General features: G+C 39.1%; 1 protein-coding gene across 3 annotated transcripts in view; it reads left to right on the top strand.

Moving 5' to 3' along the window:
- The first annotated feature begins 414 nt into the window (after nucleotides 1-414).
- Nucleotides 415-18,617, top strand: part of LOC136836288 (protein takeout-like) — a 33,746-nt gene continuing 15,543 nt past the window's right edge. Inside the window, exon 1 of one of the 3 annotated variants that reach the window (XM_067100348.1) lies at nucleotides 415-771. In XM_067100348.1, the coding sequence (XP_066956449.1) occupies nucleotides 711-771 (61 nt within the window). In that variant the 5' untranslated portion in view covers nucleotides 415-710. Of the gene's footprint in view, nucleotides 772-7,257; nucleotides 7,778-13,085; nucleotides 13,198-18,617 lie in introns of those variants that run through there. The other 2 variants (XM_067100349.1, XM_067100350.1) reach the window with 2 other exon arrangements.

Below are 18,617 nucleotides of genomic sequence, written 5' to 3'. Positions count from 1 at the left end.
AGGAACGGATAATAAATCATCATCATGTCTCAAGGTAGTATTGATACCACTGGAGAGAAAATCAGATCCATTAATATGGGAGTGAGATGATAAGGTTTTGAGTCATTGAGACAGACGTGGGATTTGTATATGGAAATTAAATGTACTGCGTAAGAATCAAGACAATGAATTTCCAAAGACGGACGGTGTTTGTAAATTAAATCCTGCAGAAATAAATAAAAAAAGATAGGGAACTGGAAAATTAAACGGAGATAAAGCGGATGCAAGGTTATTTGTTAATACAGAAAATTAAGTATCCAAGACGGATGATGTATCAGCTAAGGAACATACCAGCCGCATGTAGGAAGGACGAAGGTAAAAAAAATATATTTATGTTGGAAAAGAAGGGGTTCTACCGCACCTCCCTGGCGAACTCCTAGCGAGCAAACACGGAGGGAACTTGATTTTGCCGGGAAACTGGCAGACGCGAGTTAGTTAAGGTCCAGCGTTGGTACCAGTCAGACGCCATCCCAAAGCATCTCTGATTCCTTCCAGCCACTGGCACCGCGCTTCGAAACTTCAGCCAGTGAAAGTGCTTTTTTACAGCAGTTAGCTAAGAAGAGACCTCACTTTATAGAGAAAGTATTTGAGGTTGTTTGTCCTGTACTGTTCTGTAAAGGCACTGAAGATCGAAATTGAGGCTTTAGGGGCGTTGGGCGGACGATTAAAACATGCATACAAGAGGATTTATCGCCATTTTGCTCGTGACTTTTGTAACGGGTACAGAATTTGGTAAGCATTCACGGTTTTTGTTTGTCAGTTAACTACGCGTTGTTAAAATTAGCTGCTTGATAGGGTAACCAGTCAGTCTAAATGTATTAACCAGGCCTATTTTGAGACAGACTTATCTCTGTTGGTGAGCGGAGTCACCCTTCAAGACCTAAATCCATGTTCACACCTTATCTCACTTTAGGGCAATGGCCTGTGCTGGCATAAGCCGGCTTACCGAAAGAACCAACCTCGAAGGGAAATTTTGTATGAAAGTGAATAACGGTCAGTAATTGTACTTGAAAAATAAAACATTATTAGTTTGGGTATCTTTAGTGCCTTGGCTAAATGATCGTAAATGAGATGACCATAAATGATCGTTTAAAAGTCGTTTAGCCATGGAATTTTACGGGTAATTCAAGTGTTTTTACTATACTGTATATCGTAGGCGCCCAGTGAAATCTGATGAATCATTGGTGTTCCAGAATGATCAACATAGCCAAGGCAATGACGTTAACTGTCCCGTATTCTTAGGCTGTAAGTTGGATGGTATTTTGCTGGCATGTGTTCATAGTAACGTAAGAAATGTGCTTGTGGTCGGGATGTTTATTGCCAAACTTGTATAGCTGAAACGTTGCCAACAGTGTGTTTTAGAAGGCTCTATCGAATGTCACATGGCTTGAATAAGCACATGGATGGACTGGTATCCAAGTAGATGTTTTCATCTCTCTCTCTCTCTCTCTCTCTCTCTCTCTCTCTCTCTCTCTCTCTCTCTCTCTCTCTCTCTCTCTCTCTCAGAACGAATACCTGACTCGAGGTTTATCGAGGTTTAGCCATCTCAGGTTGTGGGTAAAAGATATTTATCAAGGATGTAAGGTGAAAATATATACGGTTTAATTACGTTTTTAATACCCCGTTTTGTATTCAAAGCGTCAATGCAGATATTTTGCATGATAAAGCCTCATAAGTGTGACATGAATATGGCGCATTGTCCTAGTGAAATCCTTTCGAAAGCAAACAAGCATTCGGCAGCAGTGACTCTCCAGTGCAGTTAACGGTATAAATAACCGTGAATGTAATTCAACCTTTAATAAGACAACCTAGTATCCCTACTATTTTAACCCGCCACCGGTGGCAGCTAATAATGACATTCCGTATAATGAACCGTTGGTTGAGTGTTAGGTCTGAAAGTGAGAGGGAGGATGTCAAGATGAAGACTTCTGAATGGTTACCAGCACATCCATGCGCTTGCTCACACAAACCATGAAAAATATTCCGAAGAACCTTCTAATAATTGGTGAATTTCGAGGCCCTTATTTGATCTGTAATTTAATCTATAGTATTTTGACAGTCTTCCCGTAATTGGCAATTTTTTTTTCTCAAGATATCCAAGTTTCGCATCCTTTTAGCCTGTTGTCAAGATTATGCCATGAGCCAGACGTCCACTGTAGTGACTGGCTGGTTTCACGAGCCATGTCGTGAGTCATGTGGCTTATCGGTTTTACTCTTCAGTAGACTGATATTTCGTTGAATTCATACATGGCTGAATGCGCGAAGAAAACCAGACTAGCATGCCCTCGATACAACAGCACCAAAGGAGAAAGTGATGATATATATATATTTTTTTTTTTTCAATGATTGAACACATTTTCTAATTAAGCCATAAATCCACTAGTTGGGTAAATAAGCTTCGGCAGAACAGAATGTCCATAAATCGAACGAAGTATAAAATGTACCGCCAATGGAAATTGGTAATGTACTTAAGGGTTGAAAATCAAATAAATGAAGTGAGTTCTTGAAATGAGCGTTTCATTTCTAAGTGTTATTCGACACCTTTCACATTAGTTTGATTTTACTGAGTACCTGTCCGTTTTTGGTCCTGTTCTTGTGGAACTGGGCTTGGTTATATCGTATCCACTTCCTGCTCGGTCAGCACACCAGAAAAGTATTATTACATCCTCACATTGCATCCTTGTCTCGTTGACCATTGACCAGCCTCTCTGTACGTTGCCCGCTGAGCTAGAGACGCTTCCTTACGTGGCGCACTTTGACTTGTGTAGTCTGTTTGACGCCTGCATTTATCGACGAGTCTGCATTAAGTAGTCTGTATTCCAGTGTCATCAAAGCAATGCATGTTAATAAGGATGCCCATAACTATTCTGGCAGCATTTATCCCGCATAGGCCTGAATATCAAAAAGCATGTCAATACACCCTATTTACTTTAAATGCGTATCGTAGTAGTAATGTAAGTCTTAGTGTTAGAGCATTTATGGCACGCATTGAAGTCTGTAGCATAAAATTGCGAGAATTATTAGACCGTGTTTTCTAAAGTTATTACTTAATGTTCAGTCTCTAGAATAAGGAATTTACTTTAGTACATATATTTATGGTCATAACAGCAGACAATTATGTAGTGAATACTCTTGGAAGAATGCTGTGGTAGATAAAAAAAAAAAAGTCAGACATTTAGTATTGTTAATTACAGTGTACTCCTACCCCAGTGTGGTTGTAAATCAAGAAGGCTTTTGAGATTTTAACAAAGCGCCTCTGTACATTACGGGAAAAAGGCTCTTTTGTATGTTCGTGTTGCTCTGAATATACTAAAATAGTTAGTTACTCCAGTGTCTTTTCCCAGCATCAACCACAGTACAGTGTTAAGCTCCGGATTAATGTCACACTAGAATCTGTGACTTTCACGAACACCGGCATTTTGTGCGGTAAGTTTACTTTCCGCAGAAAGTGGTGAACCTCCGGTGAGGGGTTGGAGGCCACCTGAGTATTGGAGCAGGGTTTCATCACCTTGGTTTTAAAGTATTAAGGTATTTCATAGACAATGCTTCAACTCTCGACCCATTTTCCAGCCGCGCACAGGTGACGATTTCGTTTATTTTCTTGCTGGGTTCTTTTTATATTTTTCATTTGGCTTACATATTCAGAGTTCATGATTTTGGCCAGGTTCTGTGCAATACTTGGTGTATAAACCAGACACAAATTTTAGCTTTTTCTCTGTGGAGTTAGCCTTACTACAATTACTTTTATAATTTAGCTTACCTATTTCTTTCTAGCTCGATGCCTCGAGCTAGCTGTTTTTGCTTAGTTCTATTTAGCTTTTATTTTTATATTTCCTTTTAAGTGAAATCTAGTTAGGGAATTTGCGAAGTATTTATAAAGCAATTCCTGGATAAGAGGTACGTACTCTGACGGTGTTAGTGTAAGCTGGCCGTAAACTAGCACGGGCTCTTGTTCTTGGGCTAAACATAGGGAAGTAATTAAATTAGAAAATGGTTCAAACCGTCTCAGATTTGGGTGGAGGATTGTTGGAAGCGTCGGGATGACTCTCCTTCCCTGGAAAGAAAGCAAAATCCTGACTTGAAACGTGGTAATCCCCGGACACAAATGTAACGCTAATAAAATTGTGTAGTAAGAGTACAGTACCATACCAGAATCCGTGCAGAGCCTTCTCTGGCAACCTTATCAGTATGGGAAAAATACAACGCAGTACGTGGTAACCGTAAGAGACTTGAAATTACCAACTAGGCGTGTGACTGATGAGGGTTGATTCTTCCTGTATAGTAGTTGGGATAGTTCCGGCCCACCCATAAGCATGATAAACAAGGTTGGTGTCATGTACTTGTATACGGTTGAATCATAGCCGCGATTAAGGTGTAATAAAGGCATGTTGTTTATATCGCATGGGAGATTGAGCACTCATCTCGCGTAACAAGTTTGTCCATCCATTCTCCGTGTTGGTCTGAAGCTTACCCAAGGTTGCGACCTAGTTGTTGAAATTTACTCGTATTATGGAAGCTTTGGCATTATTGAATATTTCAGAGCGGTAGTATTATGTATGCCTTATGTCTTCCCTTGGTAAACACTTTCCTTGAATTGTCCCAAGAAACTTAATTTACTCTGGTCTTTGCTCTTGGAAGGAGGAAAATAAACACCACTGAGCTGATTATTTCCACTTGAATTGTCCAACACCTACAGTGGAATCCGAAGAATTAATTTATCACCAGAAATAAATTCGTCCCTCCGGTCTTTGCACTTGGAAGGAGGACTGCCTGGAGTCGTGTGGGTGTAACGTATAGGAGGTCAGTGGAAATTACTTCTAAATATTTCCTTTATTTATTTCCACCCCACCCCACCCCACCCACCCACAAGTGGCCTTGTAATACTTTATCCAAGTGGAAAGTGACCTGTGTCATTACCTGCTGAATGGGTTGTGCTCAGATGGTTGCTTTTTTATTCCCTTTTTTTCGGCAGTCTGATGTCCTTTGTTTTTGACGCACCAAATTCGTTCTCTCTCTCTCTCTCTCTCTCTCTCTCTCTCTCTCTCTCTCTCTCTCTCTCTCTCTCTCTCTCTCTTCATCCTTGGGGTGGTAGACTTATTGCAGTGATTTGGTCAAGGGAATGATAATTCAGATTTGAGATACTTTTTTATTACAATGTATTAACGGCTAAAATTGTAATTTTTCTCGGCGACATGCGAATTAAGCGTATTTGGGCGTGAAGGACCCTTTCCTTTGGAACATCATTGGCGGTATGGTAGCTATTCGCAACATGTCCGATTTGTATAGGTGAGAACTCCTTTTAAAAATGTTAAAACCTTATTTCGAATATGAAGTAGGAGGCTCACTACCTATGATTAGTTGAAATCATTCGAAAGGGTTTTTAAGAGTGGAGGACCCGTAGCAGAAGTTAAGGGGTGTGTGTATGTGTATGTGGGGGGAGGGGGCGCTCACTTGTATGGTTATGGTATCTGACTATTGCAGGAAGAAAGTGTAGCTGAGGGCCGTCTCGGGTGCGTAAAACTGGTCCTTGTCAAAAGAGGTATATATCCTCCAGGCGGGTTTCTTTAAAAGGGAAACCACTTTTGTTTTCTACGCTGACACCGTTCGGGGATATTGATGGACTCTTGGGCATCTGTTATTTGCTCAAACATTCGGGGCCAAGAGAGGTCACTGCACCACTTCGGTAATGAATGATGACGACGTGACACCCAAATAAGATTTTCACGTCAATTTGTAATGTGCTGGTTCATAATAGTTAACTAGAACGCATTGATGCAATTTTGTCATTTTGTGGTTGTTTGTTCTTGTGTTGAACTGCAATTGGAATTAGAAAGAGAGAGGGGTAGATTGGTCAAGGTTGCCGGCGAGTATTTATGTAAGAGGCTTAATAGAGATGTTGGTCTTGGTCATCTTGTCAGGCTCGTATTAGTGAAACCACTTCATGATAATTAGGTCTAACAGCGTCATTGGTTTTTTCTGTGGACGGAAAAAGGTTGAGTTATTTTGTTAATGGGCTCTTCCGAACTTATCTCTATCTCCCTGACGTGATTTTGTATTGATATTTACAGTAGATTGATGGAAGACCTAGTAAAATAAGTGATATGCCAAAATTCAAGAGACAATTTATTAGTGTATGGATATGAACTCGCCACGCCCCTTGTTGGTGGTTCGAGCCGATGTTTGTCTTCCAATTTTTTAGAGGTTGCTAGTCCCATTCCTTTATACTCCATGAATGCGACCAACTTCAGTTAACCAACTAATGGGTACATAACTTGCTGCTTTGGTCAGTTGTTTTCAACCTTTGATATTCCTGTTGTCCCACTGCTTGGATTTTATGCCTAAATTTCATGATTCAGTCCACTCCTTCAAATTTGGAACTTTTTTTTTTCTCCATAATCCAGATTGCAATGCTTTGTCTTAAAAACTGGTAAAAACTGAACAATTAAGCTCGCAAGTGACATGTTGAGGCAGTGAACGACATATTAATTGAAGTTTTGATTAGCAGCAGCACGATAAATTAATTCATTTTAAACCTGACAAATTTTTGCTTATGTATTACTAAGCTAGGGTATTGAGATAACTGCTTGCTTCTATTTTGTAGCCTTATCACTCCGGAAAGCATAGTGATTCTAATCTCCAGACCTTGGTACGATGCGTCATCTTGGACTGTAAACTATGAAGGAAAAACCGACGTATGTCAGGCAGAGGTTTTCAGTGCAAGTTTTCGGTATTTGTGTATGATGCGCTTACGTTGGGCCAGAATTCTTGCAACCCTTATACTTGCATCTGAGTCGTATTTTGTTCACTGCCTCTGGCCCACCAGTGAGTTTACTGTGACGTATAGGTTTAGAACCACTTTCAAATTTAGAATAATTACGTGCCAAAAGCGTTGCAGCTGGCTCGGTAATCTGGTACCCTTTGCTTAGGACCCATAATGTATTCTAATTTTAATCGTAAAACTCAGTATTTCAATACTGGTCCTTCCCTTCACGCTTCGAAAGCATCCCAACCACTGAGACGTCAATCTTGTTCATAAAGTCAGGCCAGTTCCAAGCTTGGAATGTAAGTTGTATGAGCGTTTGTGGATCGACTTTGCCTTGGGGAAAATACTAAGCACACTAATGAGAAGTAATGACTCGACAACGAAGCGAGGGTTCGGAAGGGAACAGACAGTTGCTATTATTTTCAGAAAAGTTGTTTGAGAGACTTTAACGATTTTCTGGACGATAGTTAAAGAACTTATGAATTACCAGAGTAGTGAAGCAAATGAAAACCATTCAAGAAATGAACGTATGTGAATAATTTTTATTGACTGGGTATTCCAATTACTGCCCCATAACAATAATTAGGAATGAAAGCGAGATATCTGGAAATAGTGCTTACTGGCCGAGACGAAGTAGGCAAAATGTACCTTGAAGCTTAGCGCAATGAATGTTTTATGGTGAATGTTGCTGGAAATGATTAAACTGTGTTTAGGTACGCTTTAGTAAGAGTAGCTTTCGGAGAAGTGTTGCGTGATGAGTGTTTATTTTGCGTGAAAGTGTCTTAAAATCGAATCATCATAGTGATAACACCACTTTATCTGCTTGTGTCGAGTGGGCAGTGTCATTATACAGTACTAAAGCGCCTTCCCTTTGTCTGTGAAATAGCGAAACGTTCATTTGGTAAGGTCGATTAATGCAGACTTATTTTAGCAGTGGCTGTATTCATGAACGTGGCTGTCTTCATGAGCTTAATGGTATGTCGTGAGTTTTGGTTTAGAGTTTTTCATATTAGTAGTTTTCTTTTAATTATGGGTGTTCTGTTCAACTGTACATATGAAATTGGCTGTTGGGAAGGTTCATTTATTAAAACCTTATTCGTTAACAGTTTTGACCTTGAGTTATGTAATTAATATTTGAGGAACACGTTTAGTATGCATGTCATAGTAATGAATTAATGCAAGTATGGCTGTGGCGTAACTTCCTGATATTTTCTTGATATTATTAATCATGAGTCTTCGCTGTTTAGTATGCCTGTGTGCGTATGGTGCTAGATTCCAAGTGTTTCTAGTATCATGCTAGAATAGTAACAAATAATTTTGTTCTGTGGATGGATCCTCTGCCATGCGAGGCGGAGCAAAGTACCCTTGTACCCAGACGTAAGAATACAGGTTTTAATTGATCTGTATACTGAGGGAGATTATATTTCTGCCGTGACCTGCATTGGAATTAATAGTATACGCCAAACTTGAACCAGAGCTGCCCCTACCATCTGCATTGTCTTAGCTCTATTGTACTGAGATGTTTGTGAATTAATGTATTTTCTATGCAGTTGCTACAGTTCTACAGTCTTTTGAGTAAATCTTTCATTTATAAATTTATTGGGTTTTTGAACCAAAGAGGAGGGTTGAATTCGGAGGTAAATATGTTTAGCATTTGGTACTGTACGAGCAGCGTTGGTTCACAAAACAGATTCCTCACTGCTAGCGGAGAAAGAGAAGATTATATAATGACAGTTGTCTTGACATTTGTTTGGATGTTATTTTTGTAGCTTTTATTAGATATCTAATAACCAAAGAAGTGTTTACATTGTGAATAAAGGATTTTTCTTCTTGAATCTCAAGTTTGTAATGTTCTTTTTCCAACATTTAGGCTAGTGTTATCTCGTGCGTTCTTTCGTGCACGAGACCAGAGCATTACAGTGGTAGCGTCCATTGAAAGTGAAAGTTTGGGAAAAAAAGGTCTTGAGATGGAGTCTGCGCACTTTTACTTTTGTTTCCTTTCATTCGGTGTACTTTTCGTGCAGTGCTTTAGTTAAGTGTCCTTTTGCGTATCTCTTCATGCAGTACTTGGCTTTTCTTGAACTTTGTTCGTTTTCAAATGTATATGATATTTTCCGGTGACTCGTTTCGTATGGTAATTACTTTTTTTTTTTTTTTGCTACCGGTGTTTTCAGATGTTAAGTGATTATATTTTTTCACTGATAACTGATCATTAAAATCTGCCTTTGTTTTAAAGTATTTTACGTACCAGAGAACTGTAGTTTATAAATCGTATGGCCCCGTCAGGAAGTAACTAGAAATTACAGCTTGGATTTTCTTTAGTAATGATAAATGACCTATTCGAGTATCGCCTTTGGAATAAACTCTCTCTCTCTCTCTCTCTCTCTCTCTCTCTCTCTCTCTCTCTCTCTCTCTCTCTCTCTCTCTCACACACACACACACACACACACACACACACACACACACACACACACACACACACACACACACACACAGTGGAACTACCCTGGTGTAAGTCATAAAATCGCCATGTCATTCTGTGACCGAAGAGGTTTCAGCGGTTGGTGGGGGCGTTGGGGGGACTGGTTTCTTCAGGTGAATCCTGCTACAGGTTAATTAGAGTTGGTCAGTACAGGTTCTTGCTACGTGCAGACTTAGAGGTTGACTGTCATCTTTTATTCAGAGAACGATTGGTCAGCCGGATTTTGAGAATGCGTACGTTTTGACGTCCTTAGGTTTGGTCACAGTATAGGAACAAAATCAACGTCATTTCATAATTTTTATTTGTAAAGTATTTCAACGGGTTAACCAATTCCGTTGCTGTATCAAACGTTTGGACTCTTCTTCAAGTGTGCTTTTCGGGCAGTATTTAAAAAAGAAAAAAGATGAAAATCCTCTACCAGTAAAGGGAGAGAAGAAACTGGTAAAAGTTGTCGTGTTACAGACCATCAAGGGAGGGGACGGGCTGCTATTTAAAAAAAAGGATAAGCAAGAAACCTTGTCTGAAGTGAGAACTTGTCTATGGCTGCCTTAGCAGAAGTAGGAATGCTATTATGATTGTTAGGTTTGAAGTTTAGTAAATCCCCATTCTCTTTCGACAAAGTTTTATTCTATCACAGGTTGATGGTTACATTAGTCATAACCACCTTTGCGGCCTTGGATGTGGTTGCTATCCCCCCTCTCTCTCTCTCTCTCTCTCTCTCTCTCTCTCAACGATAAGTAACGAAAGTTTTCTCGAGATATCTATGCATAATTTAATTTAGCAAAGACTTATGAACAAGATCTCTCTTGACATTTTTTTTTATCTTACTCAAGAAAGGCTAAATAATCCATTACCTTTCATTTCCACAAAGTAAAAAAGTTCATCATTTGAGTCACGTGAGGAAGTTACATAGAAATTCTAAATAATGACGAGTCTGTTTAATGAGGGCGGAAATGCTGGTGGAAAGAGAAAGTGAAATCTAACGGGTGGGAAAGAAGGAAAGGAAAAGATTAAACTTTGTTTTTGTATTAAAAATACACAAGAGAACCGTATCCTCTCTCTTTCGGACAAGGTAGTGAAAGTTTAGCTTTCTCTGTTACTGGGTCGGGGAGGTAGGCACGGGACAAATAATACTATTTCTTATGTGTGAGCAGTTTACCGTAACTTGAGACCCAATTGAAAACCCAAAGTTTTGTATTTAAAATGTTAATGCCTTAGTGTTTCTAACTTATTCTAGGTAAAAACTTCCTTATTAATTGGAAGCAATTCATCATGGAATGGTAGCTTTGTGAGAGCATAAACCTCAGTTATTGCTACGTCCATTTAACTGCTTGAAGCAAACAGTAAAGCTACACCAACTGTGAAGACTACTGCAACTGGAAATATTAGAAGTTGAATCAAATGAGGCCTGCCTGTTCCATGGAGTCGAAAAAGAGAATGAGATGAATGATACTACCCCGTACCCGCTATTATTTTTATTTGGACAGTGCTGATTCCCACCTTTTATTTACTTTTGCCAGATTTGCAGTCTACAGCAACTGACCAACTCTGCACGAATCGTCTATTGGATACAAGGGACGTGCCCTTACAGGTTTCTCGTCAGGTCATCAGACTTTGTTCCCTTATTCGAACTGTAGTCATAAATTGAAGTAGTTTCTCTCACCAGACAAGTCGGGAACACGAGAAGCTAACCTCATTAGGTCAAGGTTCTGAAGATTTCTTAAACGGGTTTGATTCTTTTTACTGGAACCACAGGAATTCGGTATTTTTGCCCCTTACGGAGGTAGTGCCTTGGCCATAAATTAAGCAATTGCTTGTTTATAAGAGAAAGACCATCTGGTACCAATGATGTATTTTGTAATCTTTAAAGCAAGATCTGATTATTGCACGCTAGGAGTCGTAATAAGCATAAAAATTAATTTCTTACGCAAAATATGCTATTTTGTTTAATTACAGAGAAGACTCTTGAATAAAATTTAAATGGCTCTTCCGTTGGCTCTTAATGGAATCTTGGTAAATTGCAAACATGGCATCAGTATGATCCATTTGAAGACTTGATTCAATATTTGAACATCAAACACAAACATTTCTTGTGCAGTCATTCTGTGTTGTATAGTGCAACACATTTTGTTTTTACTGCGAGCTTTCTCTTGTTGCAGTGATGACCGGCTAACATTTCGTCATTTCTGGTGTGCGATATCTTAGTTGATTTCTCGAACGGAAGTAATCGTGCACAAGTTTTCTATTTTTGTGTGTGTGTAGACTCTGCACTTTTATTCATCTTATCAATAGCCGTGTGAATAATGAAAAGTGATTTATTGTATTTTACACGAAGGAATTTAACTAAATTTAACTGGTAATTAAGTTCGTTCATTTCTTGATATACAAATAAATAGAATACCGTTATCGGAATATTTTTTCTTCTGTGCCTAAGTGTAACGTATATCTGTTCAAGAAGAAAATGGTTTTTAAGCTTACTTCAGGAACAGATTACTATATGCGTGCACAAGTCTCACCATTCAGCTGTAAATCTGATCTTCGGCCTTTACGGGAAGATTTAGAATGTTTAACCTGAGTCTTACTACTGTATATCTCAACTTGTGGAAAGTTAACGTTTCGTTTTCTTAGGCAGTATTTTTTTTTATTTCCTCTTGATTCTTTCAAGCTTGGGCTAGGTCAAGACATATTCTTTGTTTCGAAATGGAAATCAGGGCGATTGGTCAGCTTAGAGAGTAACGATCCATTAAGGTGCAAATCAGGGGAAATCTAGACATGCTTCGGTTTCTCCCTCTTGTAATTTTGCAATTTTGTGTGCCCGTATACGTGTGTCAATAAACCATCCAATCACAAGAAGAGCTGTCTTGTAAAGAACTCTTAACGTATTGAGACAGTTACCCGGATAGAGCGGTCCTTTAGTTTTTCATTTTTCCGCTCCCTGTTGTTATCTCAGGCCTCATTTTGACCATTTTCCACATCGGACTCGAGGTTGCTTGCCAGCCTCGAGGCTCGATTTTTGCCATGTAGTTGCTAGCCCCTGTCATATTTTCCTTAACACAATTAAAATTGTCTGATATACCGTAAAGAAAAGGTTTTGAGAAAGTTCGTCTGTGGAAGTATAGGTAAACTAGTCTTAGTGCAGCAGGTAGTTTGGTAGCTTAAAGCAAATTACTTGTTTAATAATTCGCTTAAACTGTCCTTGCATAGATATTAGCGCAATTAACACGCCTCTGGGTAATGCATGGACATAAAATACTATGTATGATTTGCAGAGGAGTGGAACATGAACGGGAATAAAAATAGGGTTAATATGTATAATTTTGCTTAGGTTTCATATGTTTTACAAACATGGGTAGAACATTTTTTATATCGACTCTGTTATCCGAAGAACTGTTGCACATTCCTTTCTGTACTGAATGTTATCTGAGGAACTGTTGCACATTCCTTTCTGTACTGAATGTTATCTGAGGAACAGTTGCACATTCCTTTCTGTACTGAATGTTATCTGAGGAACAGTTGCACATTCCTTTCTGTACTGAATGTCTGAAGAACTAACCCATATTCCTTTCTGTATTGAATGTTACTGAAGAACTCTTCCACATTCCTTTCTGGACTGAATGTTATCTGAAGAACTGTTCCTCATTCTTTTCTGTATTGAAATTAAATTTTAAGTTCAGGGTTAAATTGCCGAGAATCTCGGAATGAATAGCCCTACCTTGCCTCTGGTCATTTCGTTTTTTCAAGCGCTTTTTTGAAGTTTGTGAAAGTGACTTTCCTTGAAAAGTGCTTCGTCATAATTAGTGTTTTCCACTGGAAGCTGCTATGAAAGGTCTTCGGTCAGTTTCGCACATTCTGATCAGGTCATAAATGTAGACTTCTTGTCTTGATATGTGGGAGCTCGCATACGCCGTCATTGGTGAGTACTTATTTTGATACATTGAAGTTCATTCTTTGAGTAACTTTGTAGTGACCATTTGCTCCGGCAAATCGTGCTCTCTCTCTCTCTCTCTCTCTCTCTCTCTCTCTCTCTCTCTCTCTCTCTCTCTCTCTCTCTCTCTCTATTGTGTTTGATAACTTGACTTAATAAATTCCGCATAGTTCGAGGTTTAAACACGTTTAACGAGTAACCTGTGGTTAAACTGACCATAGAACACTTCCTCACCTTCATTACGAAAGGTCTTCCTTCTATAAAACTTCCAGGTAAGAATCGTAGATTTGGCACTGGCCTTAAGCAGGAAGAAAGTCTGGGTTCCAGCTATGAGTTCGGTGGTTGGAATTTTAAAATTCAAGAGACTGAAGGATGGTACAAGGTAGACATAAACGATCTTTGTTGAAATTATAGGTTTTGCAAAGAAGGTAAATATGTTACCAGGGTTTTAGAGAACCAAACTATTTATGACAGTATTACCATTAACGAACGGTAGCAGGTTTTTAAACAGTTGTCATTGTCGAAGAATTTTCATGACCAAGTGGGTTGCTTGTAGACTTGGATATATGTTAAGGATAAATATGACCTTGAAAGTTGCTGCTTAGACAATCTCTCTCTCTCTCTCTCTCTCTCTCTCTCTCTCTCTCTCTCTCTCTCTCTCTCTCTCTCTCTCTCTTCTCTCTCTTAAGGTCTGCATCCTTGCCAGAGGCAAGTTTTTACCGTCTCCCTTGAAAGGGCTTAGTGATCTTGGTCTCAAACATCCAGGTAGTTGCATTATGGGGGTTAGGAGTGTTGCCTAGAAGTTACCTATACGCATTTATAATTTAAAATGTGCATGGACATTACACACAGATGAGACGGGATTTTTTTATATAAGGTTTTATTAGATGTAAAGTATGCTTAAAGATGTAGTGATCGTGTTAACTTGTGATAGGTTAATCTTTTTATCATTTTTACTCTTGAAGAATAACCACGTCATTTAGAGTGCAGGGGACCGTGAAGAAGTCGCAGATGAGATGCGATGTAACAACTTAAGCAAAAAAAGAACCAAATGTTAGTAAAAATTAATGCGGAGTGGTGTAGCACTTGAAACAAAACAGAAGGATAAAAAGTCTTCAAAACATGAGCATTATTTACATGAGTGAACATGATTAAGGATGTGAAGTGACGTCGGAAGGAGACTTTTTACCCCCAACCCGGAAGCTTTCTTGTCTCTTCCCTAGTAGGACTTGCCACCTTCTAAATGAACCCGAAAGGTTGCCTTTAGCATCCTTGGCCATTATCATAGAACATGTTTGAAGATTATAGAATAAATAGGAAGTTGGTTAATCGTCAAAAGGAGCCCCTCATCTGAGGCTGTTGTCACAATTCTCAAATCCTAGTGACAGCGTCATTGTCTACTTAGTATGGGTCTAGGCTAGGGTGACTGAACTTAGAAGTCAGCAGTGTAGCTTCAGAGGATTTTCTTCCGGCACATAACTCTGACCGTATTTGCGACTTCATTAAATTACATTCTTGGCACTTCTGTGCAATTTCTTTGATAGGCTATAGCTATGGAAATTTATGAAGAAAAACAATTAGATTTTAAAGTTTTCATGATCCACAAACATTTCAGTGATATGTCTTGGAATTTGAAAGTATTTTGTTAATATTGTCAAATTTAAGGTTGTAAAGAAACTTCTTGTGTAGAGATTAGAAACATTTAGAGTATTAATTTTAGAATGTATTCGACATCGACTTACAAGAGTCCTTGAAGAGTACGAGGAAGGTCAAACCGGAGATACCCCGAGGCAAAGCAATATGGAGGGTTACGTAAACTTTCTGTTAAGAGGAAAGGACTCAGGAGGGGGGGGAGGAGGAGGGGATGATTATTCCTTTCAGGGATGCCGAGACGGCGGTCGTCCTTTGGGGAAAACCAAAGGGCGTCCTTTTCTTTGCCTAAGGTGACCCTTTCATCGGTATCCTCCTCTGTCCTTTCGCCCTTCGGATGTTTATGCACACGACGATTCTCTCTCTCTCTCTCTCTCTCTCTCTCTCTCTCTCTCTCTCTCTCTCTCTCTCTCTCTCAGTAGTGTCTTGGTGTAGATGGTGACGCGAGCACATGATACCTTATTTATATTTTAACGAAACGAGATCAACCCTTGTGCATGGGTGAATCTTGTGACAGGCAACATGGTCCCTCAAGTTTAAATTGCTAGTACGAAAAATCGTTGCTTCGGTGATTCTGAACATTTACCCCAAGTGTGTCTAACACTTGTGCTGATGCTTATCCAAACACTGCATATCTCGTGTCCGAATCATTTCCTCATCTTGGGTTTTCCCTTTTTATCACCATGCTTTATTTCGCCCACAAATGGCGGTGACCCTCAAAAGATGTTAACTGGTTATCCTTTCCTACTCCCAGTTCCCACCAGGGGTGACCCTTCACAGTCGGCTGGCTAAAACATATCTTATTCACTCCTGTCCAAAGGTTCAGCTTAGATTTTGAGTTCGAAAGATCTCGGGAGTTGAAACTTAGGACCTTTCTCTGGTGAGGAGATCGCCGTAACCTTTGTATAAAATACTGGTTGCTCACCATTCTGAACAAGACAAGAGTCCATTAACATGCAAAGCAAGGTTCTGCATACTTAAAGAATGATTTAGATGGAACCACGTTACTGAAGGCAATAGCCTTGCAGATGGAAACAAGACACTTGAGAAGTCAGCTTTTAAGCAAGTTATTGAGATGTGGGCCCTTTGAAATTACCAGGAAGCAATCAAGAAGGTTATGTGAGATATTGGAGGTGGTTATATATGAAACCGGTTGTGACTACAATGTGTTTTTTTTTTTTCAGAAGGTTCACGGAAAGACGTACGACAGTGTACGTATTAGTGCGGGTAGTCGCATGTAATTTTGATCTTCATAATTATTAAAAAAAAATTTGAGCCATATTTTAAAAACCCTTGATGACCTTTAATTAGCTGAAGCACCTTCTACACATGTGAATAACCTTAGTGGGGAAGGGAACAAGCAAACATTAATACATACAATGCGATGTTTTCCGTGTAAGTGGCAAGGCTTTAACAATCACAGTTGCTCCTCGATACATCTGTCTGTTGACCTTTCTAAGTTTTTGCTGAATTCTGGGTCCATCGAGTACTGCATAACCTTTTAGAAGCTACTTTTTTGTCGCATGAGACCTTCCGTCATGACTTGTATGTCTAGTTTCATTGCCAGATAGTTGAAACGCAGCCAACAATGTTCAACTCATCTTAGAATTGGAGTAGTTAGTTTGTGCCTAGAATGGTTTGTACGGTGATTTACGTGACTTTGTAAGAAAATAGGAAGATTAATGTATCTCGTATGCATAGATTTGATTACTTTTTCATTAACGGATTTTTCTTGATTTTGGTAGCTCCAAAGAACTGGTTAGCTACTACTTCATCCTTTGAATGCTTAATCAAGATTGAATCTACTGTCCAGAAAGCTGCTTTTGCGTCAGTCCTTTCGTGTACTGTGTATCTTCACTTTTATTAACATGTATATGAGCCATTATGACCTACATAAAGCCCAGTTATACGCCGAAGGTAGAAAAAAAATCAAATCCTGTCAAGGTAGACCAATAGCTTTGAACTGGATCGACAGGGCTTACAAGTTTTCCCAGTTGGTGAAACTGAAGATAATTTTAATTCGTTTTAGTACTTTGCAGACGTCCTTGTAGTTACTGGTTCATGATCACGAACCTCGTTCTTACTGTGAAGCACTTGTGGTCTTTGTACATACACTTTTCTGGGTCTTGTGTATTGTCCCTAGATTCCTTTTAGTTCAAGGTTTTAAATGATTTGGCCCTCCACCCCACCCAGCTAAAGAACGGCTATCTTCCTTTCCCTCTCCCTCCTTCGGCCTAGACTATTATTATTAGCAAGGTAATTTGAATTGACAGCATAAAAAAAGTTTTTCATATTTATAGCCCGTGGTGTTCACAGTCCTGATATGCTGATGTTAAAATACAAAAAATAGTATGAAAGTGTGTGTAAGTGAATGTTCTTGAAATTAAAAAGATAAAGTGTTAAGTTTGAAACTGAATGTAAAAAAAAAGCGTAGTTTGTGCGAGCGAGTTCTAAGTACAAAGTTTGCGCTGAGTTCTTGAACTTGTATGCTAAGCTGGCTTAACTGTAGACCATCACAGGAAGGTAGCGGGTAGCCATCTTCTGTAGGCTCGTCTGTTTCAACAAGAACCTTCGTTAGAACTGCTTTAGTGCGTCCACATTTTGCCGAGTCATCTTTTTGCTACACGACCCAGGACCATAAGTTTTCATGGCAGTGTTCTTGGTGTCGAGTGATAAGCAAGTCGAGTTATAAATAGTACTTTGAAGCACTATGCTCAGGTACCGTAGTTTTTCCTGGACTTCATTACTCTTTTCGTGTTAAAAAGATTTTGTCTAGTTTTATTTTGTGCTCACACGTGAGTGTTCTTATTCTGTTGAAGCCTACTCTGCAAGTTACCATGTTGTAGATTAATAATAATAATAATAATACGGTGAAAGGTTCAGTTAAAAGCAGAATGATTTTGAGTGTAGTAAGTTGAGAACGTCCGAAAGCTAAGATAAGCCAGACAGGAATGGCCACGTTATCAGGCTTACCAATACCAAGTATTCGTAATGGCCGTAGTGCTTGAACAAAGCGTTTAAAAATTGCACTGTTTCCTGTTAAAAAATTAACTTCAGATTCACATTTCATACTTGCTACAGGACCACTTCAGCTTAGAATAGGAAGTTGAAGAGGCAAAGTGTGATTCTTCATCCTAAGGCTTGCAGATTGCAACTAGTATATATATTATACCTACATTTTCTACGATCGACTTTGTAAATTCACAGAGTACCCTTAAGGTCATGCATCAAATGGCTGAAGTTTGTTGTAAGTTGCAGTAAAACCTTGGTTTGCCACGAAGGGCGTTAATTCTACACCCGACCCTTTTTACGGGCTTGGAAGAAGCCTGAAGGTCAATTTTCATGGCAGAATTCGCCTTTTATGGTGTTCAGAACTTACTGATGTACCTAAACGTTTGGCATTATTTATTTTGGTGAAAGTTTATACAATTTTGGCTACAAACTTTAGTCTACATCGCCAGAGCGAGGCGACTTTTTCGTTAACCCCAGGCCTAAATAATAGCAAATAAAAAGGGAAGTTTTCTTTTTCTACATATATAAAAACCTAGTGCAAACAAATGGCCTTAAACCACTGTTACCAATGTGACCAATTTCAAGGACAAAGGAAAATCTTAGAAAATAAAAAGTGGTTTTACTCTTGATAAAACCTCTGCCCTGCCTCGTAAAGACAACTAAACCGAAGAATTCTAGGCCGGTGAATGGGAGTTTATAGCCCGTGCGTTTAAGAGAAAAGACTAGCAACAGACAACTGGAGTCGT

Source organism: Macrobrachium rosenbergii, chromosome 56 (assembly GCF_040412425.1).
Source record: "Macrobrachium rosenbergii isolate ZJJX-2024 chromosome 56, ASM4041242v1, whole genome shotgun sequence".
Classification (NCBI taxonomy): Eukaryota; Metazoa; Arthropoda; class Malacostraca; order Decapoda; family Palaemonidae; genus Macrobrachium; species Macrobrachium rosenbergii.
Note: the sequence above shows the minus strand (reverse complement) of the source record. Positions and strands in the feature narration are given on the sequence as shown.